The sequence below is a fragment of the Ambystoma mexicanum genome, chromosome 8 (genome assembly GCF_040938575.1).
Source record: "Ambystoma mexicanum isolate Mex_15411 chromosome 8, UKY_AmexF1_1, whole genome shotgun sequence".
Classification (NCBI taxonomy): Eukaryota; Metazoa; Chordata; class Amphibia; order Caudata; family Ambystomatidae; genus Ambystoma; species Ambystoma mexicanum.
Window position 1 is genome coordinate 4,411,802 of NC_090929.1, and position 24,625 is coordinate 4,436,426.

General features: G+C 50.2%; 1 protein-coding gene across 1 annotated transcript in view; it reads left to right on the forward strand.

The window, feature by feature from the left end:
* The window catches only part of EEIG1 (estrogen-induced osteoclastogenesis regulator 1), a 662,295-nt gene that overhangs the window by 20,018 nt on the left and 617,652 nt on the right, over nucleotides 1–24,625 (forward strand). Inside the window, exon 2 of the mRNA XM_069609104.1 lies at nucleotides 12,219–13,487. Coding sequence (XP_069465205.1) covers nucleotides 13,342–13,487 — 146 coding nt within the window. The 5' untranslated portion in view covers nucleotides 12,219–13,341. The remainder of the gene's footprint in view (nucleotides 1–12,218; nucleotides 13,488–24,625) is intronic.

Here is a 24,625-nt window from a genome sequence, read left to right on the forward strand (position 1 = left end):
TGTAGTGTTTTGTGGAATGTTAAGTGACCCCTTTTCAAATTAACGGGCAAACCTGTGGGCTGTCTGTAGGATTTATTCCTTTGGGTTGCCATTGGCGGGCGAGGTTATGCTATTACTTTGGGTTTAGTTGTACATCGTTTCTCGTCCATGCATCCACTTGACATATGCTTTTGGTGAGAGCGGTGTAGTAGGCCAGACACGGGCGATGGGCAATCAGACATTTCTAAAGACTCACGTTAAATGCCTCACCTAGCCCTACCTCTAACGGGAGTATCTCGAATCTACAAAATAACCAAGGCGTGCTCGTCAGAATGTCTTGCATAAATCAATCTCATCCTCCGTGCACACTCGTGCTACCCTGCTGGCTGGCCCGACCACTAACAAAGGCTTATGCTGGTTGGTGCATGACCCCCTCCCCAAATGTCTTTCTCGAATCTTCTTCTTTAGGGCTTTTCCACCCCCTTGACCCACTCATACAGTTAAAAAACAAAGTTAAAATGTCTCTTGATTTCTCTCCTGGTTTCAAGGCCTATGTCTAGTTGCCCTGTTCACAACACAGCTCCTTGACTTTCTATAAAGAAGGACTCCTGACCTCTTCCAGAGAAGCCTTGTTCAAGATAAGATGTTTTGTTCCTTAAGTGTGCAATTTGACTCTGCAGATCCTTTAATTTAGGTTCACCCTCTTGGGTGTTTCTCGTGCCTTCCACTCTCGGGTAAACCCTCCTGGGTTATTGAATTCAGGCTCACCCGCCCGGGTTGTTTCTTGTGCTTTCTGCTCTCTGGTAACTCAATGTGGATTATTGAGTTCACAGGAATCAAAATTAAGATTGGATAAGCAGGAGTTAAATCCAGCACCTGGGTATCCACCATTAACTGGGGAGTAGGGGTTACCAATGGGGAACAAGGAGCTAGTACATAGCGTTCCGCAAATCTAACTTCCACATAAGATTCACACGTATCATTGTGTCGATTATTTATGACCCCTTATGCTTCAAATGTCATATAGATGTGTCCTAATGTTCATTTATAGATTGTCCCAAACGCAGAGAGTTACATTCATATAGGTGTGTTTGTTCAGTATCAGTTGGCCTGTGGAGCCAAATGTAGCTCCTGATGTTGTGCTAACCAGGCTGTTCAAGACTACATGAAGGATCTAAATAGTTCCGAGCTCCCTAAATTTTCGAATCTTGGTTTCAGGTTTACCCCTTTGGGGTTTTTGTAGTGCTTTCTGGGTTTTATAGCCCCGCCCCCTCAATGGTCCTCGGATACTCTACCCGGTTTCTCGTTACTATTACTCTTTTCAAGAGTGTTGCGTAGCGGCCGCCTCACTCTCTTTGACGTGATATGCATACCTGCTTGTTTGCAGTGCTCTTTTGCGGAGGCGGTGGTAATTCAAGTAGCATGGGACCTGTGCTGCTTAGGTAGTCTGTTCCTGATTGTGCTCCTTCGTTCAGGTGCCGTAGTTGAGGCATGCCGGTAAACTTCTTCCAGGCTGATTTGGTCTCTTGGTGTCTCTGGGCACTCCTAGGCTCGGCAGTGTCCCACCTATGCGATGTGGCCCCGCCTCCAGGGTGTCCTGGCTCCGCGCTGCAGTGCAGATTACTTTGGGGTGCTGTGTTGCTCGGGCTGGCTCCCGCACCGTGGCTGGTTAACTTCGCAGTTGCTCCCCTCCCCAGGTAATGGTCTTGGTCCTTTCACATCCATCTCTGTAATGATAGGCGGAACACCTTTTTGGTCAGCATGGAAGGGTCGGCAACCAAGCCAGGCAAGTTTAAAGGGTCCTGTACAGTGGTACTTTGATTAGCCCCCTTATTTTAGCCTATACATAATTGGGATTCTGGGGTCGAGTTAGATGTTATAGCATTGTCAACTGGGCATTTCTTGTCCCCTAAGGGGGGGAAGGGGTCACCCCTAGTGAGATCCTGCTTGTCCTGTCCCCTATGAAGTGTTTTGCGTAGTGGGCTAAAGTCCCAAAGGAGGCGACTCCTATGAGGAATCAGATGTGATGAATGCTGTGGATCCCTCACTAAGCCCCTGCCTAAAGTCTCCTCCTAGGTGGCCAGGGAAAGGCAGACACTTCCTTATCCTGACCTTGGCGGTGGTGCTCTGCGCGAGGATCACCTGGGAGGAGACATGGCTCAGGGTGGTGAGGATATCCCGCGGGATCAGACGCAGTATTTGTCTTTCAAAGGGGAGAACCTTTCACAAGTACCAAGGCATGTAATGGCTTATTGTCGTTACGATTTGTCTAAATGACAAATTGAGCGTCCTAATGTGGGTAAAGTTGAGATCAAATCTTTTAACATCTTATGTAAGGAAAGTTCATCTGAGACTTAACTATTCCAAATCCCAGAGGTATAGAGCAAGGAAACCTGGTGAGGATGGTTTAAAAGAACTGCCTTCTTCTTTTCAAGTACATTCTTGTAATGAGTCCTTTAAACAAACCCGGAAGAAGTCAATATGAGTTTAAAAGTCGAAAGCTGACCAGAAAACCTAATTCTGTTGTTATGGACTTCAAGTCCCATAAGTACTGGGACGAGGAAGAGGGCACAAGAGCAATTTTGTAGAAATGGTTATCTTGTTAGTGTTAATGACCCACACCTGACGGAGGCAGAGAGGCTTAGAAACCCCTCAGGTGCAGGCCATTAAATGGAGGCAGAGTTGGAGGAGCAGCAGCAGTAGTAGCAGTAGAAGGAAAGCTTTTTGTTGGCAAGCCACACAAAAGTTGGCAGAAATAGAGGGACTATTGTAAAGCACATTTCAACTGTCGGCCCTAGGAGGGCCCTTTTCCCACTAAATCTGAAGTGCAGAGGTGTGCAGCGTGAAGGAAGACTGGTGTCCACCCAGGGGTTTTGGAGCAAATCAAGCTTTGTACTCGGCTGGCAGGAAACAAAGGCAACTTCACCAAGGAAGTGTGTCTGTTCGAAAGGAGCCAGAATCATGGAAGCCTTAAAGCACACAAAAGGAGTGAAAACAGAAGCTGGTGAGTCTTACCAAGCATTTTAATCCCTTACATGAAGAAACTGTGGCAACAGTAGCAAAGGACAATGATTTTAACAAAATTAGCACTTGCGTATGAGTGAAAACACCCGAATGGCACTTATTGAATATTAGATTGAAGAAAACCGATGAAATACTAATCGTGTGTGCCTAAAAGTGATTCTCAAGTGAAGGCTAACTGGAGAGTCATTCATAAATCTAAGGAACTCATGGTGGCAACAGACACAAGTGATCACCCTTCAAGGGTGTTTATTAAACTGTAGTTGGGTTGGAACAATGCCTAATCTAAACCTAAATCTAAGATGGGAGCAAGCTACGACCATCAAATAATAATAAGGCAGTCCTAGTGGCGTCTTGTTAAATAAAATAGCCTATACTAAAAGAAAACCTATTGCCAATCCTTATAGCTAATTACAAAAAGTTTAGGATAGTGTTCACAATAAAAGAAACAAGTGTTCATAAATTGTAAGTCAAGATGTTATCTCCTTTCCCCACGTTTTGAGCGCCATTGATGTCCCTTTTTTCAAGAATAGGAATGGACATTGTTGGCCCTCTGAAACCTACCAAACTGGGAAACTGAGATATCTTAGTGATAGTAGATTATGCCACCAGATATCCAGGGGCTTTCCCAATGAGGTCTAACACTACCCAATAAATCCTCAAACGCCTCCTTCCCTTCTTGTCCTGAGTAGGTTTCCTGAAGAAATCCTGACTGACCAGGGAACCACTTTCATGAGCCGGCTTATGGCCGAAGTAAAAGAAGTTTTACAGGCCAAATCCCTCAGAACTTCGGTGTATCACCCACAAACTGATGGGCTAGTAGAATGATATAATAACACCTGAAAACTTTCCTCAAGAAGTTAGTCGATGGGAGAAATTGGAACCCCATTATAATGTGGGTCCTGTTTGCTGTTCGAGGGGGGGGGGGAAACAAGCCTCCCTGGGGTTCTCGCCATTAGAGCTTCTATACGCACAAGACCCCAGGGATGTTCTCAATATGCTAAGAGAAACGTGAGAAGAACGATAAGAGGCCATGTTACCACTATCCCAGACTGCCCAAAGTCTAAAGGAACATATGGCTGTAGTCAGATCTATAGTACACTCACATCGGAGTAAATCACAAGAAGGTCAAAAAGCTACCTCCATCACCCGTTCCTTTTCTGTTGGTCAGAAAGTCTTGGTACTCTTTCCCACTTCACAACATAAAATGCTCTTCCATTGGCATGGTCCCTATGAAATTCTTGAACAAACGGTATCCTGTAAGTTGGATAGAAGGGCCAAAACACAGATTTATCACGTCAACCTGTTAAGGAGTGGAGGGAGGACCCAGTTGAAACATCTTCTGTATTGATGGCTAGTCTGCTGGCCGATGACATAGATGGGATCAATTTAATTCCTGCGGATCTGTCACCCAATAAGAAACGGAACATTCAATCCCTGTTAGACCAGTTCCCAGACATCTTTGACAGAGAACCAGGAAGAGTAAAAGGGTTTTTTCACTACATTCATACTCCTCCTGATAAAGTTGTCCATTTAAAACCTTATCGAATTCTGGAGGCCTGTAGTGAAATATTCCAAAGGGAAGTGGAGAAAATGCTGGCTTCCTATATAATAGAACCAATGCTGAGCCCCTGGTCCTCGCCAATATTTGTTGCAAAACTGGATCAGTCGTGGAGATTTTGTATTGACTTTAGGAAGTTAAACGCATTATCCCGGTTTGACAACTATCCTTTCTTTTCACAATTGATCTAACTAAAGGCTATTGGCAGGTACCAGTGAATCCAGGAGAAAGGGAGAAGACCACTTTCTCCATTCCTATGGGGATATTTCAGTCTAAAGTTCTACAGTTTGGTCTCCATGGGGCACCCACAACCTTTCATAGGTTGATGGATCAGGTCCTCCGACCATTCTGAGTTTGGCAGGGCCTATTTGGATGACCTAGTTATTCATAGTAGAACTTGGTAGCAACACTTGATTCACATCTATGAGGTTACCAGGTCGCTGGGAAATGCTGGTTTTACCGCCAACCCAAAAAAGTGTCATCTGGCCCATTCTGCCGTCAAATATATATATTTTTATTTTTTTATTTTATTTGTATATGTTCCAAATGGAACTTTACAAAAACTCTTGTTCCTGTATTTTTCAAAAATGCCTCAGCCTAGCATTTTTAATGTTTCTTGGATGATCTTCACCAGGGCAATTTGCCACGTTGTTCTGTCACCACCGATTAGTCTGAGCCACCATTGGTTGGGGTCGAAGTGTCTGTTTGCCCAGAAAGTGTCGAGGTAAGCTGATTTTATCGTTTGGCTCTTTGGGCAGGCCATTAACAAGTGGCGTATGGTTTCCTTTTCTGCCCCACAAAAACGGCATTCGCATGTGTCTGAGAAACCTCGGATGTAACGAATCTCATTGGTTTCAATTAGATTTAGTCTTATCCTGAGCAAGTAATTCCTAGATGGTCTGTTTGGGAATTTTTTTATTTACCTCTGAAGTTCATTTACTTTGCACAGGGTAGGAGAAAGATGAGCTTGGAGTTTGTTGGCTGTTACTTCCGCTTGGGTGTGTGACCGATCGAGATTTTTAAAGTTTTTTGCATTCTCTGACCGGATTTGAGGTCAGGTCGTGTTCAGAACATGCGACTGAGGCCAGTAAGGCTACATTTTCCACTCTTCATTTTGTCAACATTTTCACTGAATCCGTTTTCATTTCTTCGCCTATCATTGTGTAAATGTTCTGAGCGTCTTGGGAAATGCACTTTCGGTAAAGTAAGATTGAGTTGATGTTTACCGTGCCTGCTAGGGAGAGAATACTGAGTTCTCGTCGGATTGCCGGCATTGAGGTTGAGTTTGGTAAGCACAATACCTTTTTCCAGAAGAGGCCTTCTAGCTTTGTCCAATGTTTTTTTGGGATCTGAGGCATAGCTTCTGCTCCGTATGTAATTGAAGGCACTACTTTTTTTTTTTATAGAATTCAATTACCGGGATTGTGGAAAATTTTCCAAACTTTTGATCGATGGCTTTGCCTTGTGCTGCTAACTTTTTAGTTTTAATATCAGGCTTTCTTGCATTGCAATTTCATTGGGCGAACTGTCTAAAGTCACACCCAGGTATTTGAAATCTTTTATTCTTTCAATCTCCGTGTTTTCCAGGTACCACTTGTATTTGTCGGATTTTTTTGGAGCTGCTTCCAAAATTAGTATTTTTGTTTTGTCTTTGTTGATTTGTAGGTTATTCTCTACCGTATAGTGTAGAAGATTAGTCAGTTGTCTCTATACTCCTATCTGGGTCTGGTCAAACAGGACCAGATCATCAGCATACATGAGCCGGCTAATTTGTACCTTGGCCAATTTTGGTGTAAAAGTTTTGGTGAGCGCTTCTGTTTCTCCGAAGTCGCCCATGTACGCTAGGAATAACTCAGGGGCAAGAGGGCACCCCTGTTTGACCCCCCTCTGCTCGTGGGGATTTCTGCAGAGACTTGTCCTTGAGGGGTTAGTCGCACTCTGGAAGTGTTTGTGTGCAGTGCTTTTAGCGGCAGGAGAATTTCCTTAGGACATTTCCATCCTTCAAGTATTGACCAGAGTCGAGACCTGTCTACCAGGTCAAAGTCCTGGGAAAGGTCAACGAAGGCCATGAAACATCTGGGTTTTCCTTCAAGGACCTTGCTCTTTAGAGTGCTGATGACAAGAATATTAGCCGATGTACCAACATTTTTCTTGAAGCCTGTTTGAAATCTGTCGTAGCATGGAGCAAGTTTTGCCCAAGTTTGCAGTCTTTTCAACAATAAGGCCCCGAAAACCTTTCCGATACAATCCAGAAGGGCAATTGGACGAAAATTCGAGGGGTCACATGCATCCCCCTTTTTGTAAATTGGAACGATTGTCGCTTTAGTCCACGAAGATGAAATGGATTTCGATTTTGCACATCTAGCGAAGATCTTTTTTAAGAGGTTTGACCACTCTGTGGGATTTTTTTTAAATTCCATGTTGGAGATCCCATCTGGGCCGACCGCTCTAGAGTTTCTTTAGTTTTTTTTAGAGTCTCGAAGATTTCTTCTTGGTCATCGAGATATAACCAACTCGAGGGGTCATTTTTGGCACAGTCCTCCTCCTCCTCCTTTGATGGAGATTCGAAAAGAGTTGTAAAATGATCAATCCATTTCTGCTCCCCCATTGAGTTTAATGATGGAGTTTTTTTTCGACGGGGTTGTAGATTTTATGAGTGACCAGAATTCTCTGGCTTTATCACCACAAATCACTTCCAGAACTTTTTCTGAATCTTGCTGCTAAAGGGGAGAGCGATGATTTTTATCCCAGTTACTGTAATTTCTGCAAGCTTCCAACAGCTTTTTCTCCTGTTGACGGGGCGATGTTTGCTTCAGTTGTCGCTTAATTCTTCAGAATTCCTGTCTTTTTAAGACCAGCTGAGCATCGTAGCTGTGTTTGTGTGTGGTGTCAAAGGTTTGAGCGATCTTTTTTGTGGAAAAAGCTACAAGTAGAGGCACATAGTCTGGTTCGGGATTTTCTTCTGACAGACCCTCTTCAGAGTATCTCTCTGTGAGCAGCCTTATAGCCGCGGTTGAGAGTTTTAGGCGGTTTCCCTGGTTGTTTACTTCCACGCCATAGGGATCTTCCTGTGCCCTCTGGAATTTGGTCGACCAGGTTGTTATTAATTGATTGTGGTCGCTGGCTGTTGTTATGCGAACCTTGAAATTTGTTATGATTTCTAGGAAGGGACGGGACGTGTAGATGTAGTCAGTTGTTGCTCTCGACGTTCCCTGTTCCCATGTCGGTAGGCGGTCTTTCTCCTTGAAGACCGTGTCAAGGTTTAACATATGTCGTGAGGACATCAGCTTGCTCCAGTGCTTTCCTCTCTGTGCCGCAGCTGTAATTTTGGGAGTCTGAAATTTCTGATGCTTTCGTTCGATCTAAGTTGTTTGTTTTCTGTGCCATAGGCGTTTGTTTTTTCAAAGATTCTTTGTTCACTGATTTCTATGGGTTTTTAATTGGGCTGGTACCCCTATTTTTCCTGCTTGTTGAAATCCTCCCACTTCTTTGAGAATTTTCCTGTTCCTGAGGCGGTTTCTTTTTGAAGGAGTGGTCTTCGCACTTTTGTCTTGTAGAGTCTATGCTTGTAAACTTTGCTGAGGCGTTTTCCTGAGTTTCTCTGCATTCAACAGGTGACGGCAAAATTTCAGTCACCCTGTAACCAAGTTCAGATAGATCCTCTTTTTCTTCAATTTTCGGGACTGTATTTTCTTTGAGGGAATGTACAGGTAAGTTTTTGCTCTACAACTTGAATGATAAGGGTCCACCAATTTCAAATCCTCTGATTTGATCTGATGAAGCTCTGGAATAAAGCTAAAGTGGGTTAAGACTCCTCATCTATTGAGAATTACTTCATCACGGTTTTCTTGCCGTTCTTCTATTTTTAGAGACCAGACAGTCTTTTTGTTGAAGTTGCGTTGGTCATGATGAGATTCTGTTTTTGATTTATAGTGGGCCCTCTGTAGTGGATCCTTTTCCCGGGTCAGATGTTCTTTTGGACTCTTGAGAGTCGCCGCGGATCCTCCCTGGAAGAATTTCTGCCCCTTTCTCTGTGTTTTTGCCAGGGATCCGATTTTGGGGTCCCCCGATTTGGCGAAGGAGACTCTGTCCTTGCGGAGAATGATACTTTCCTATGGCCGACGTTGGTTTGGTTTGTTTTCGAGTGCTTGTAAAGACTGTTTCTTCGTTCTTCCACTAAATTAATCGAACGCCTCCTTCTCCACTGGTTCCATCCCCACCAACTTAAAATAATCCTGGGTACTCCCACTACTAAAAAACAAAAAAACACACTTGACCAAGCCACGCCTACAAACTATAGACCCATGACAACCGTACCATTCCTTCTAAAAATATTGGATAAGGTTGCTTATGTACAATACAGAAGTATTTGGAAGAACACCACCTACTAGGAGCTAGACAATCAGGCTTCCGTCCGCAACATGGGACTGAGACTGCTCTCATCGATCTTAAAGCACAGATCGACAAGCTTAGAGACAACGGCCAAGCTGCCTTACTCCTCCACCTAGACCTCTCTGCAGCATTCTACCTGGTCGATCACTCTGTCCTATGCACGCACCTACACACATCAGCTCACTTCTCGGCTGAGGCCAGCACATGGATCAGATAATTTCTCAACGACAGAACCATGAGGGTCTTTTCACCCACAGCTGCAGCAGACCCCATACCCATCACCTGTGGTGTGCCACAGGGCTCTTGTTTCTCCCCCACACTGTACAACATATTTACCATGCCCCTTTTCGATGATTTGGATCATCTTGGCATCACCTACACGAACTACGCAGATGATACCCAGATCCTCCTTCCACTTTCGGGAGATCACAGGAAGGATTTGGCCTTGGTGAATAGGGTGTACCTCATCATCCAGTCATGGATGGCCGCACACGGACTATGCCTGAATGATGATAAAACAGAACTCCTCATCTTAGACACTACCACCAGCCTAAAGAAATGAGGCCCTGCCTATTATTGTTTCACGATCGATGGCCATAGCATCAACATAGGACAAGAGGTTAAAACACTAGGCCTTTATTTGGACTCTACCCTTTCCTTCAACAGACGGGTGAACTCTCTAGCCTCCTCCACGGCCTACACGTGCAAATTGATTCGTGCAGCCAAACCCTTTCTATCCGACACTAGTTGCTTGACCCTTGCTAGAGACCTCATACTGTCCCGCCTGGATTAGTGTAACGCTCTCTATCTCGGGTCCTCCAAAGCCACCACCAGCAAACTGCAAACTCTCCAGAATAACGCTCTTAGAGCAGCACTAGGCATCTCCAAAAGAGAGCATATTACAGTACATTCCCAACAGATCTCGATCAAAGACAAAATTCTCTTAAAAACTGCTTCTCTCAGGCACAAATCCCTCAACAACGCTGCCCCTATCTATTCGATCGACAGATTTCATAGAGAGACTTCTCTGAGACCCATAAGATTGGCCTACAAAGACTGTCTTTCAGTCCCCATCTTCAAACGTTCCACTATAGGGGTAACAGCTTCCCAGTGAAAGCAGCTAAACTGTGGAACTCCCTTCCGCCAACTCTTAGAATGGACCTTCCCTTTCAGAATTTCCGTTCTAAGGTTGTTTTATGGCTGAAAACGTAGGCCTATGAATCGCCTCCAAACTGCCAGCTGTATATATTGCACTGCTTACTCATTGTACTTACTGTGTACTTATTGCCCATTTGTATATATGTATATTTTTCCGGTTATTACTTTTACTATGTATATGTATATTTTCTTTACTTTGCTGCTGTAACTAAGCTTCGCGATCTCTTGTAAATGCTGCGCACTGGTACCTGAGGGTATGACCGCGCATTACAAATAATAAAACAAACAAAAGAAAGAGCAAGGGGGTCCTCCTTTTGTTATTTTTATGGGGGGCTTGTGGATGAGGACAGATATGTATAAACAGTGAATGAGTTCCACTAGATCAAGTGAGAGGCATATTTCCAAACGAGTATAAACATGTACAACCCTCTCTGTTTCATTTTTATCTTGTCTACACCCATTCGTGTTTCTGGATCCAAGGACCAAAGAACACCTGTGGATAAGTATAGTTTGCGTGTCTCCCTCAGAACTGTCTTCAGGACACTTCTTGTGGGTGACACGTGTTTGATTTACATGTTTATTAGAACGTGTACTGGCCTATGCGTCAGGTACTTCAATTTCTTTGTAATGTGTGAAGTTATATTCCCCGGGTCTCGTATTCATAGGACTGTCCGGTAAGTGTCTTCTGTTGCAAACTTAGCAGTTATGCATTCTCTGGACATATATCTGGCCCAGCCGATTATTCCACTCGGGATTATGTTGCAGTGTGTTAGATTTTACGCTCGTTGTCTCGAATGGTGTGCAGATTAGGGCTTTGTTTGTAAATGTGCCTCTTTTCAGTACTAACCTCACCGCCTGTCTATCTAGTTAGAAATAGACAACCAATAGCAGTAGACATGTCAGTTGGACACAAATGCCTGTTATGTTTTTTAGCATGTTGTTTTATTATGTGTATATTGATTAAAATATGTATTTTTTCACTGTACCTTGTATCGACAGATCTCTATGCTCTGCTTTTGTGGACATATGCGACCTTGGTGTGTGAAAGTTGGGAAGCTTTATAGTGGAACTCGTTCACTGTTTATACATTGGGAAAAGCCAATCCATATCCCAAAGATAAAAAGGAGAATAGAAGAGGAAAAGACACTTGTGGAATAGTCTTCTAAACCTCATACATGAGACGGCACTCTGGGGACGGGCGAATTATAATTGGAAATGGAGTATTCAAAGTACGAGTGGAGAACAATATACGGGGGGCGGGGGATGACGGAGAAAAAAATACAGTCCCCTAAGGGAACTACAGAACTTAGAGAAGACTGTTTGCATTTGGTCTACTGAGTGAAACAAGTCAGAATTCCTGTGAAGAACTCAGTAACCAGGAGGAGGGAGTCATTCTCCTGATCTTAGTTGCTTATGTTAGTGGTAGGTCAGATAGGTTGCATTTGGGCAGTGGACAGACTTCTTTTGGACACTTAAACTGACTGGCGAGCACCTTAGTTAGTAAAATAGGTCGGCAACACCCCTTAGTCCGAGGCAAAGGTGGGCCTCATTTTATTTTATTTAAACCTGACCGTGAAAATGTCTTGCCCATCCCTTTTCTGATCCACCACAGGGCATTACATCGCGCCATTGTCTAGTGTGTCTGTGTCTGTGTCTGTGTGTGTCTGTCTCTCACAGGTGTCCTGAGCAAGTCTGTACGCGTATAGGCAAGTGTGTCGATGTTGTGTATGTGTGGGCGCTGAGTGGGCTGTGCGTGTCGTGGTTGGATCTATGCATGTCTGCGTGTGTGGAGTGGACCTGTCTGTGGGGGTGCGGTGGCTGGCTACCCGGCATGCGCCTGTGTGCACCTCGGAGTATGCAGGTGGGGCTAGAGGGGGGTCGGGGCCCAGGTTGCTACTTGGGGCCTGTGTGTTTGCATGACCTTGCCAGGTGGGTGTCCGTGGCCACCTCGCCAAGGTGTGCCCTTGAGAGCAAAGCCTGCAGTGTAGCGGTGTAAACACGCTGACTTTGCGCCCAGAGTTTGTGCCAGGGAAGATGGGGGCCTTTGGATCTGTTGTCATGAGACGGGATCTCGGTTACTAATTGTTGTTCTGTTTTGTTCCTATAGCTCCCGTGCTGCTCACGTGACTCAGGCAACAGTGCATCCAGGAAGTAAAGGGGGGGGGGGGGTGCAGCCATGGAGCTCATACCTGCGAGAGGCTGGGCCTCGCCTCCCTGCACAGCTTCCTCCCAGGCCTAGAGAAAGAAAGGGGAGGAATCCGGGCTCTGCTGGGCAGAGCTCTGCAGGAAGGGCCCGCCTGGCGCTGCGAGGAGGAGTCTGGACTCTGCTTCTGGGCTGAGCTGTCACACGAAGAGGGGGCCCTGGACCTGCCCGCCTGAGCTGTCACACGAAGAGGGGGCCCTGGACCTGCCCGCCTGAGCTGTCACACGAGGAGGGGGCCTGGACCTGCCCGCCTGAGCTGTCACACGAAAAGGAAGCCCTGGACCTGCCTGCCTGAGCTGTCACACGAGGTGGGGGCCCTGGACCTGCCTGCCTGAGCTGTCACACGAGGAGGGGGCCTGGACCTGCCCGCCTGAGCTGTCACACGAAGAGGGGGCCCTGGACCTGCCCGCCTGAGCTGTCACACGAAAAGGAAGCCCTGGACCTGCCTGCCTGAGCTGTCACACGAGGTGGGGGCCCTGGACCTGCCTGCCTGAGCTGTCACAGGAGAAGGGGGGCCCTGGGCCTGCTTGGGAGGCCCGCTGGGTACGAGTTCAGGACACCGACTTTGGAGGGAGCTGCTGGCTGCGTCTCTCCGCCAGTCCTGGGCCAAGAGCACGCATGGGTCTTCTCCACCCCCCCGCCCTCGGCGCTGCAGCCACTCGCTTTGACTCATGGACCCCTGCTGGTTTGGGGGTTTCTTACTAAAATTGGGACATGAGCCAACGTTTTCAGATTTCTTTACTTGAAGACGGGACTGAGATTGCTGGGGGGTTTCTGAGGTCCACCACAGGGCCCCTGGACCGGGCCCCTGCCACAGTGGAAGCCCCGAGCAGAGCAGGACTACTGGGCTGTGGCCCTGACACCCGGTGGACCCCGAGCGCAAGGTTCCTGAACTCTGGCCCTCCCAGCTGGGGAGCCCAAAGCACCAGACCCCTGGACTGTGGCCCTGCCACCCGGGGGACGCAGAGCACACGCAGAGCCCCCTGACCCGAGTGCTGAAGAGCGACCCCACTGCCATCTCCTACCAATGGCTTTCTTGATGAAGAAGAAGAAGTTTAAGTTCCACACAAGTGTCACCCTGGATGAGCTGGCGGCGGTGCCCTTTGTGAACGGGGTGCTTTTCTGCAAGATCCGACTGCTGGACGGAGGGGACTTTGCAGACCTGTCTTCCAGGTATGGCTGCCTGACTGCCCGCCTTCCATCATGTCTGCTCTGCTCACACGCGCACACACGCCCCAGCCCGCCTTCCATCATGTCTGCTCTGCTTGCCGTGCCACACGCACAGGCCCCAGCCCGCCTTCCATCATGTCTGCTCTGCTTGCCGTGCCACACGCACACGCCCCAGCCCGCCTTCCATCATGTCTGCTCTGCTTGCCGTGCCACACGCACAGGCCCCAGCCCGCCTTCCATCATGTCTGCTCACACGCGCACACACACGCCCCAGCTCGCCTTCCATCATGTCTGCTCTGCTTGCCGTGCCACACGCACAGGCCCCAGCCCGCCTTCCATCATGTCTGCTCACACGCGCACACACACACGCCCCAGCTCGCCTTCCATCATGTCTGCTCTGCTTGCCGTGCCACACGCACAGGCCCCAGCCCGCCTTCCATCATGTCTGCTCTGCTTGCCGTGCCACACGCACAGGCCCCAGCCCGCCTTCCATCATGTCTGCTCTGCTTGCCGTGCCACACGCACAGGCCCCAGCCCGCCTTCCATCATGTCTGCTCACACGCGCACACACACGCCCCAGCTCGCCTTCCATCATGTCTGCTCTGCTTGCCGTGCCACACGCACAGGCCCCAGCCCGCCTTTGCCGTGCCACACGCACAGGCCCCAGCCCGCCTTCCATCATGTCTGCTCTGCTTGCCGTGCCACACGCACAGGCCCCAGCCCGCCTTCCATCATGTCTGCTCTGCTTGCCGTGCCACACGCACAGGCCCCAGCCCGCCTTCCATCATGTCTGCTCACACGCGCACACACACACGCCCCAGCTCGCCTTCCATCATGTCTGCTCTGCTTGCCGTGCCACACGCACAGGCCCCAGCCCGCCTTCCATCATGTCTGCTCTGCTTGCCGTGCCACACGCACAGGCCCCAGCCCGCCTTCCATCATGTCTGCTCACACGCGCACACACACGCCCCAGCTCGCCTTCCATCATGTCTGCTCTGCTTGCCGTGCCACACGCACAGGCCCCAGCCCGCCTTTGCCGTGCCACACGCACAGGCCCCAGCCCGCCTTCCATCATGTCTGCTCTGCTTGCCGTGCCACACGCACAGGCCCCAGCCCGCCTTCCATCATGTCTGCTCTGCTTGCCGTGCCACACGCACAGGCCCCAGCCCGCCTTCCATCATGTCTGCTCACACGCGCACACACACACGCCCCAGCTCGCCTTCCATCATGTCTGCTCTGCTTGCCGTGCCACACGCACAGGCCCCAGCCCCCCTTCCATCATGTCTGCTCTGCTTGCCGTGCCACACGCACAGGCCCCAGCCCGCCTTCCATCATGTCTGCTCTGCTTGCCGTGCCACACGCACAGGCCCCAGCCCGCCTTCCATCATGTCTGCTCTGCTTGCCGTGCCACACGCACAGGCCCCAGCCCGCCTTTGCCGTGCCACACGCACAGGCCCCAGCCCGCCTTCCATCATGTCTGCTCTGCTTGCCGTGCCACACGCACAGGCCCCAGCCCGCCTTCCATCATGTCTGCTCTGCTTGCCGTGCCACACGCACAGGCCCCAGCCCGCCTTCCATCATGTCTGCTGACACGCGCACACACACGCCCCAGCTCGCCTTCCATCATGTCTGCTCTGCTTGCCGTGCCACACGCACAGGCCCCAGCCCGCCTTCCATCATGTCTGCTCTGCTTGCCGTGCCACACGCACAGGCCCCAGCCCGCCTTCCATCATGTCTGCTCACACGCGCACACACACACGCCCCAGCTCGCCTTCCATCATGTCTGCTCTGCTTGCCGTGGCACAGGCCCCAGCCCGCCTTCCATCATGTCTGCTCTGCTCACACGCGCGCACACACAGGCCCCTGCCCGCCTTCCATCATGTCTTCTCTGCTTGCCGTGCCACACGCACAGGCCCCAGCCCGCCTTCCATCATGTCTGCTCACACGCGCACACACACACGCCCCAGCTCGCCTTCCATCATGTCTGCTCTGCTTGCCGTGGCACAGGCCCAGCCTGCCTTCCATCATGTCTGCTCTGCTTGCCGTGCCACACGCACAAGCCCCAGCCCACCTTCCATCATGTCTGCTCTGCTTGCCGTGGCACAGGCCCCAGCCCGCCTTCCATCATGTCTGCTCTGCTTGCCGTGCCACACGCACAGGCCCCAGCCCGCCTTCCATCATGTCTGCTCTGCTTGCCGTGCCTCACGCACAAGCCCCAGCCCGCCTTCCATCATGTCTGCTCACACGCGCACACACGCCCCAGCTCGCCTTCCATCATGTCTGCTCTGCTTGCCGTGGCACAGGCCCCAGCCCGCCTTCCATCATGTCTGCTCTGCTTGCCGTGCCACACGCACAGGCCCCAGCCCGCCTTCCATCATGTCTGCTCTGCTTGCCGTGCCACACGCACAGGCCCCAGCCCACCTTCCATCATGTCTGCTCTGCTTGCCGTGGCACAGGCCCCAGCCCGCCTTCCATCATGTCTGCTCTGCTTGCCGTGCCACACGCACAGGCCCCAGCCCGCCTTCCATCATGTCTGCTCTGCTCACACGCGCACACACACGCCCCAGCTCGCCTTCCATCATGTCTGCTCTGCTTGCCGTGCCACACGCACAGGCCCCAGCCCGCCTTTGCCGTGCCACACGCACAGGCCCCAGCCCACCTTCCATCATGTCTGCTCTGCTTGCCGTGGCACAGGCCCCAGCCCGCCTTCCATCATGTCTGCTCTGCTCACACGCGCACACACACGCCCCAGCTCGCCTTCCATCATGTCTGCTCTGCTTGCCGTGCCACACGCGCACACACACCCCAGCCCGCCTTCCATCATGTCTGCTCTGCTTGCCGTGCCACACGCACACGCCCCAGCCCTCCTTCCATCATGTCTGCTCTGCTTGCACACGCACACACACGCCCCAGCCCGCCTTCCATCATGTCTGCTCTGCTTGCCGTGCCAAAGGTTGAGCGGCACCACCTCCCTGCGACACCCTCCGCCACAGAGCCGCACGCGCGCGCACACACAGACACACGTGGCACAGCTGGTGGCACGGTGCCACTGCTGCCCTCAGGCTCTTCTCATTCTGGTACATTTACAGTTCAGGATCTCCCCCCCCCCTCACCCCTCCTGCTTGGGGTGAGTGTGTCTCTTCTGGGGTGCTAGCGCATCCTCCCCCAAGGGTTCTGGTGTCTTCCTCCACTGTCCACCAGGGAGTCCTGCACCACCCCTCCCCCCCGCCAGGATCTGTATCTCTTCTTGTCCCACTACCCTCCCCCCCGCCCCCCCTTGCATGGAGGGCAATGGCGCGCTTGTCGTGTCTTCACTGCTGTTCTTGCATCTCTCCCCACCCCAAGGGTTCGTGTGCCTTCTCCGTGCTCTCTCCCTCGGCCCCCAAGTGGGGTGTTGTGGTTGCCTGACGGATCTACCCCCCACCCCCCTGGGTTTGGTGTTTTGTCTTTGCATTGGGGCATATATCTGAGTATGTGCATCCTCTGGCGCTGGTACCCCCCCCCCTGGGTTCAGTACCCCCACCCCTCTGGGTTCATGTTTTTTCACTGGAACCGCTTCAGCTGCTCGGAGTTCATGCACCTCTAGGGATCTACCCCCCCTCCTAGACATTACCCCTTGGGGGCGGCGGGGAGGGGGGCGGGGTCAGTGTCTGTCTCACACTTGGTTCATTTCTTCCCGAATGACACCTTGGTGTGGGATAGTATGTGCTGTGTGCAGCGAGAGCACTGCTCCTTTGTGGTTTTCATTGCCACCTGTGTGCATCTGTATTCCTGATCCTGTGTGTGAACCTTTATATAGTGGTTTTCAGATCCTGTGCGATCTTCCGGAATCTTGCAACCTGTATGCAGCTGTATTTCTGATCCTGTGTGGTCTTCCTTAATCTCGCTTGGTGCCCTGGGATAATCCCCCAGTCTCTGTCTGATCCCTGGTTGTGCCTCCAATGAACCTTTTTGATTGTGATGCCCGACGTGGGTGCTAATAACAGGTCGGTTCCACTATAGGCCTTGGGTCCTGAGGAGCTTGTGTAGCTGAAGTGCTGTCTCTATGTGGCTGATGCGTGTGTGGCACGAATAGCATCCAGGTGTGCTGTAGTGTCCGATTCTTTACTGTATGGCCGTAAGGGGGAGCCTTGTTTGGATGGATTACATGGTGTCTGGGATCTTTGTGGTGTCTGGGATCCCTGTGGTGTCTTGGTGTGCAGGAGAGCCTTGTTTGGATGGGTTACATGGTGTCTGGGAGTTCCTGTGATGTCTAGGACCCCTTTTGGTGTCTGGGTGTACAGGGGAGCCTTATTTGGATGGGTTCGGTGGTGTCTGGCAGTCCATGTGGTGTCTGGGATCCCTGTGGCGTCTGGGTGTGCATGGGAGCCTTATTTGCATCGGTTACATGGTGTCTGGGATCCTTGTTGTGTCTGGGATCCTTGTTGTGTCTGGGATCCCTGTGGTGTCTTGGTGTAAAGGGGAGCCTTGTTTGGATGGGTTACATGGTGTCTGGTATCCTTTTGGTGTCTGGGATCCCTGTGGTGTCTGGGTGTACAGGGGAGCCTTGTTTGGATGGGCTAGATGGTGTCTGGTATCCTTTTGGTGTCTGGGATCCCCGTGGTGTCTTGGTGTGCATGGGAGCCTTATTTGGATGGGATCCTTGTGGTGTCTGGGATCCTTGTGGTGTCTGGTATCTCTGCCGGGTTTGGGTGTATAGGGGAGCCTTATTTGGATGGGTTACTTGGTGTCTGGGATCCCTGTGGTGTCTTGGTGTACAGGGGAGCCTTCTTTGGATGGGGCCCCTGTGGTGTCTGGGCATAGAGGGGAGCTTTCTTTGGTTTTGATGGGTATCATGGTGTTTGGGTGCCCTCTGTGATGTGTGGGTGTCCTTATGGTATCTTTGGCACCTGTGGTTTATGCACTTATAGGGGAGATTTGTTTGGGGTTCCTGTGGTGTCTGGAGCCTTGTGGTGTATGGGTGCAGAGGGGAGCTTTCTTTGAATGGGTACCATGGTGTCTGGGCGTGGAGGTGAGATTTCTTTGGTTGGGGTCCATGGTGTCTGGGCGTGGAGGGGGTCCTTCTTTGGATGGGGTCCATGGTGTCTGGGCGTGGAGGGGAGCTTTCATTGGATGGGGACCATAGTGTCGGCGTGGAGGGGAGTTTTCTTTGGATGGGGTACCATGGTGTCTGGGTGTGGATGGGAGCTTTCTTTGGATGGGCACCTTGGTGTCGAGGGGTTCTGTGGTGTCTGGGAGCCCCGAGGTGTCTGGGAGCCCTGTGGCGTATGGGCGTGGAGGGGAGCTTTCTTTGGTTGGGTACCTCGGTGTTGGGAGGGTGCTGTGGTATCTTACTGGCCTGATCATGCAAACTTGAGTTTTGACTGTTTGGGTGGCCTGGGTTGGGGATGCATGGAATCCATTATGTTTTACAGGTGTCTGGGAGCCCTCTGGTGTCTGTCTGGGCTGCGCTGGCGTGCAGCATGGATGCCGTTCTGCTCTTCGGCTAGCAGGTGTCTGGGGGCCCTCTGGTGTCTGCCGGGGCTGCGTTGTCGTGCAGCATGGATGCCGTTCTGCTCTTCGGCTTGCAGGTGTCTGGGGGCCCTCTGGTGTCTGCCGGGGCTGCGTTGGCGTGCAGCATGGATGCCGTTCTGCTCTTCGGCTTGCAGGTGTCTGGGGGCCCTCTGGTGTCTGTCTGGGCTGCGTTGGCGTGCAGCATGGATGCCGTTCTGCTCTTCGGCTAGCAGGAGTCTGGGGGCCCTCTGGTGTCTGTCTGGGCTGCGCTGGCGTGCAGCATGGATGCCATTCTGCTCTTCGGCTAGTAGGGAGTTAATGTGCACAGAGCTGGCCGGTTCCTGCCCTGGAAATAGCTTATCTCTGGAATGTCACTTCTCTCCATTTTGTTGCAATCCTCTTTCCTCTCCCCTCATTCTTGCCCTTCCCCTTCCTCCCCCTCTCCTCACCCCTACTTCCCCCTTTACCCTTTGCTCTCCTCCACCCCTCATAATTAGTATTGTGTAAATGATGTAGCGTTACGAGGAGGCTTTAAAGCCCCCCCTGTAGTCCTCGTGGCAACTTTCACTCATGTTCCCCATCGTTTAGCCTCATTACTACTCATGCCTTCCTTTCTCCCCAACCTTCACTTCTCCCTCTCTACTACTCGTGCCTTCCTTACTCCCCCTCTCTTCACTTCTCCCTCTACTACTCGTGCCTTCCTTTCTCCCCCACTCTTCACTTCTCCCTCTCTACTACTCGTGCCTTCCCTACTCCCCCACTCTTCACTTCTCCCTCTCTACTACTCGTGCTTTCCTTTCTTCGCCACCCTTCACTTCTCCCTCTCTACTACTCGTGCCTTCCTTACTCCCCCACTCTTCACTTCTCCCTCTACTACTCATGCCTTCCTTTCTCCCCCACTCTTCACTTCTCCCTCTCTACTACTCGTGCCTTCCTTTCTCCCCCACTCTTCACTTCTCCCTCTCTACTACTCGTGCCTTCCTTACTCCCCCTCTCTTCACTTCTCCCTCTACTACTCGTGCCTTCCTTTCTCCCCCACTCTTCACTTCTCCCTCTCTACTACTCGTGCCTTCCTTTCTCCCCCACTCTTCACTTCTCCCTCTACTACTCGTGCCTTCCTTTCTTCCCCCACCCTTCACTTCTCCCTCTCTACTACTCGTGCCTTCCTTTTTTCCCCCACCCTTTACTTCTTCCTCTCTACTACTCGTGCCTTCCTCTCTCCGCCACCCTTCACTTAACCCCTCCCTCTCTATTTACTCTTGCTTTCCTTTCTCCCCACCCTTCAGTTAAACCCTTCCTCTCTACTATTTACTCTTGCCTTCCTTTCTCCCCACCCTTCACTTAACCCCTTCCTTTCGGCCAAACCCTTCACTTAACCACTTCCTCTCTATTTACTTGTGCCTTCCTTTCTCCTCACCCTTCACTTAACCCCTTCCTCTCTATTTAATCGTGCCTTCCTTTCTCCCCCACCCTTCACTTAACCCCTTCCTCTCTACTATTTACTCTTGCCTTCCTTTCTCCCCACCCTTCACTTAACCCCTTCCTTTCGGCCAAACCCTTCACTTACCCCTTCCTCTCTACTATTTACTTGTGTCTTCCTTTCTTCCCTGGCCATCATTTAACCCCTTCTTCTCTACTGTTTACTTGTGCCTTGCTTTCTGCCCCACTTCACTTTTTTAATGATTGTAGTATAAAACGCTTCTAGGTGCTGCTTGAACCCTCTCTTCGAATGGATTGTGTCCTCCCACATATTCCTCATCTTATGACAATTATCCTTCCAGCTTCAGCTGCTTTGGAAAAATAAATTCTCGACAGAGGAGGCACTGTGCGGTAGCGTAGATGACTCGCTGTCCCTCAAGGGCGTCAGTCCGATCGTCTGTCATCCGCAGTATATGTAGCACGCGCAGCGCCCGTTGGCTTCAGTTCTGTTTTTCCAATGAAAGCTTTAGCTTCGAGAGAAATGACGGCGCGCTTCGGTCTGTTAAAAGAAACCATCATGTCTTCACAGTCGACTCCATCGATGCCCAAGATGGGTTTTAAGAAGTGTCAAGACTGCGGGTCGAAGATGTCTCATCACCGGCCCCCACCGGGTTTGCCTGTGGTGCCTCCGCACAGAGCATCGTACAAAGGAATATAAATCCTATCAGGCGATGACTGACAATGCTCTGACAGAGCGTAGAGGTACATTGGTGGTGGGTAGAATTCTAAATCCTCTTCTATTCCCCAAAAAAGTCTTCTGATGAGTCCAGAGATTCTCCTCGTCGAAAAAGATTGAAGAAATCTTGATCGAGAAGTTGTTCACGTCATTCTTCGTCTTCCTCCAAGAAGTCGAAGAAAAGACATCTTAGGTCTCCTTCCTCGAGTGACTCCTCACTCGAGAGAATAACGTGCCCAACGAAATCCGGCTCCCCAGCAAAATGAGAAGAGTTTTGGAGGGAAATTATGTAAATCTTCGAGAGTGAAACCCCTACTCCCTCGAAAGAATGGAAGAAAGACCATGTCCCGGTCGCTCTGCAAAAAGACGACAAAGGGAAATCTAAGGCAAAACCCGGTGCACTCTTGAGTCTGGGACGCAATCCTGTCGATCATTGCGAGCCTTCAAGGTCTCGAAAGAAAGAAAAAGTGTCGAAGACCTCGACAAGTCTAGAGTCCAACCCTTTGAAGGCTTTGTCTGAGACAACTTCAATGAAAACAAGATCGGTTCCATCGACGTCTGACCCTTCAATACCCATATTGAAGCCATTGACGCCTACATCGAAGATTTTGACGCCATTGGACTCGAAGCCTACTCCGAAGCCTTTTTTTGAGCCATTGAAGGTAGCACAAGAGAAATATTTTAAACCTCTGCCACAAAAAGAATTATTTAAATCTTTCTTCAATTTATGAAGAACACGAACCATCGTACGATGATCAAACACCTTTTGGCCTTCAATGTGGGACTCTAAATGCGGCAGATGAATTTATTTCAGAGGAATCTAGGCTTCAAGACCTGTATGAAAAACTACAATCAGCCAGTGGTGTAGATGCATCTCCTGAGCTAGAATTTGTGAAACCAGATCCTGCAGATCATGCTGATAGCTCATACATGAGGAAAGTAGTGGAATATTTAGGATGGAGTAGACCAGCTCCTCCTTTTCAACAAGATGATTTAACAGACATTTTAGACCAAAGTCCACAGAGGGATACCATTTTGCCCTTCCATATTGCTTTACATAAAAAGGGTTACAACAAATTATGAAGCCCCAGATTCTATTTCTGCGGTTATTAAGCACTTTCCCCAAAAATATAGGCCATCCAGCAGTGACCCAGATTATTAACGGTTGGACGCTTGTAAATAGCAGCTGACAACATCCCCGGGAGGGGGAAGAGAGACAGCTTCCTGGCTATCATCAAGAATGGTAAGCAGGCAATGTGTGAGTGCCTCCAGTCAGGTCTGGATACTGTAGATGGTATTAGCAGCTACATGGCGACGAGTACCATGCTACGCAGATTTGCGTGGTTGAGGAAGTCTGCATTTGCACCGGACGTGCAATCTAGATTACTCAATGTGCCTTTTGACGGCTCAAGACTGTTTGGTAGCAAGGCTGATGAAAGTCTGCAAAGGCTACAGACCTCAAAAGCTACAGCTACATTTCCTAGTGCCGCTATTAGACTGCCTTAACATTCCTACTCCTGTGCATCATCTCAGAGAGGTAAGTTCTTTTGTTTCTACTCCTCGATAGAGGGAGAGGGTAAGCCAGACAAAAAAGATTCCCTCGTGGTGGACGAAGGAGAGGTGCTAAATCAGCCCGAGCAGCTGCAGTTTTTGTCCTCAGCCACTCCTTCATCCGCTTAAAAACCTCTCTGAGCCCTTAATCCACAAAACCCCAGTTGGAGGCAGGCTCTCGCAGCATCTGAAAGAGTGACATTATCTTGGATGCTTGCGCACTGGAAACGGTAGCCCAGTGTTACTGTTTCCTTTTCTAAAAAGGCCTCGATTATCCAGCGGGGAACAGCTCAGACCCGCTCCTTATGCAGGAAATTTTGATCCTGCTAGAGAAAGGTGCAATAGAACCAGTACCTGCGGCGGGGAGGAACAAGTGTTGGTACTCCCCATATTTTCTAATCGCCAAAAAGGACAGAGGATTGAAACTCATATTGGACTTGAACAAGTTCCTCAGGAAGGACAGGTTCAAGATGTTTACCCTTTCTCAGATCCAGACTGGATGGTATCATTGGACCTTCAGGATGCTTACTTTCATTTGCCAATCCATCAGAAGCCCATCAGGTACCTGAGGTTCTCAGTTGGCGGTTCTCATTATCAATTTCAAGCTCTGCCATTTGGGCTGACCTCCGCCCGAGGATTTTCACCAAGTTCATGGCGGTGGTGGAGGCGAGTCTCAGGATAGGGGGATTCACGTCTACCCCTACCTGGACGATTGGCTAATAGGGCTCATTCTCCTGAACAGACCCTGAAACATCTCAGTGTGACTTGCCACTTTCTCCACAAATTGGGCTTCTCAATCAATTACAAGGAGTCAAACATGATACCGTCTCAAAGACTCCAGTTCATCAGAGCAGTCCTGGATGCCTCCTCGTGGAAAAGCCTCACAACCCGAGGTGAGGGCTCAGCACATTATGCAGATGGTCACCAAATTTCAGAATGCCCCGCGTCTTCCGCCCTTTCTTTGCATTTTCTGAGGTTGCTCAGCCTCATGGCATCTTGCATTTTCCTGGTGCCAGATGCTCGTCTGAGAATGAGATCCCTGCTATGGGCCTTCAGGACTCAATGGTCCCAATTCTCAGGCAGGATGTCGGACATTCTTCATGTTCCGAGCAGAGTAGCACAGGACCTACTGTGGTAGGCCTGCGAGGAAAACATTCTGAAGGGAGAACCTTTTTGGCAACCATGGCTAGAGATAACGGTAGTGACGGACACCTCACTCATGGGGTGGGGAGCACATGGCACCAAACTGACAATCAGCGGTCGTTAGTCTCCATCGGAGTCCAAACTACACATCAATCTTTTGGAGCTGAGAGCAATCGGACTTGCGCTGAAGGCCTTTCTACCCTCGGGGAAAGAATGTCCTAATAATGAAGGACAACATAGTGGCCATGTATTACCTCAACAAGAGAGGAGGCGTAGGGTCACTACCACTGTGCAGAGAGACAATGCAGCTGCGTAGGGTCGCTACCACTGTGCACAGAGACAATGCAGCTCTGGTTCTGGGCAATGCAAGAAGGAATCTCTACCAGCAATTCACCTAGCTAGAGAGGACAACAGGAGGCAGACGCTCTGAGCAGGCACAGCACAGTCTCCCAGTAGTGGGAACTAGCTCAGGAAGTCCTTCAAGAGATCTTCACCCTTTGGGGAACCCCTCAATTGGATCTGTTTGCGACCAGTGTCAACCGGAAGTGCAAGCTGTTCTGCTCCAGGGAATTTCCCCCAAGAGGATCTTTAGGGGACATGTTGATAGTGGACTGGGAGTTTCCGCTTCTGTATGCAATTCCTCCATTCCCCGTCATTCCTCACGTGATCAGAAGGTTCAGAAAGGTTGAGAAATCCATGATCCTAATTGCCTCAGATTGGGCCAGGAGGACGACGTGGTGCCAGGACCTTCTGTACATGTCCATCTGCCCTCCAATACGTCTTCCACAAAGAGAGTACC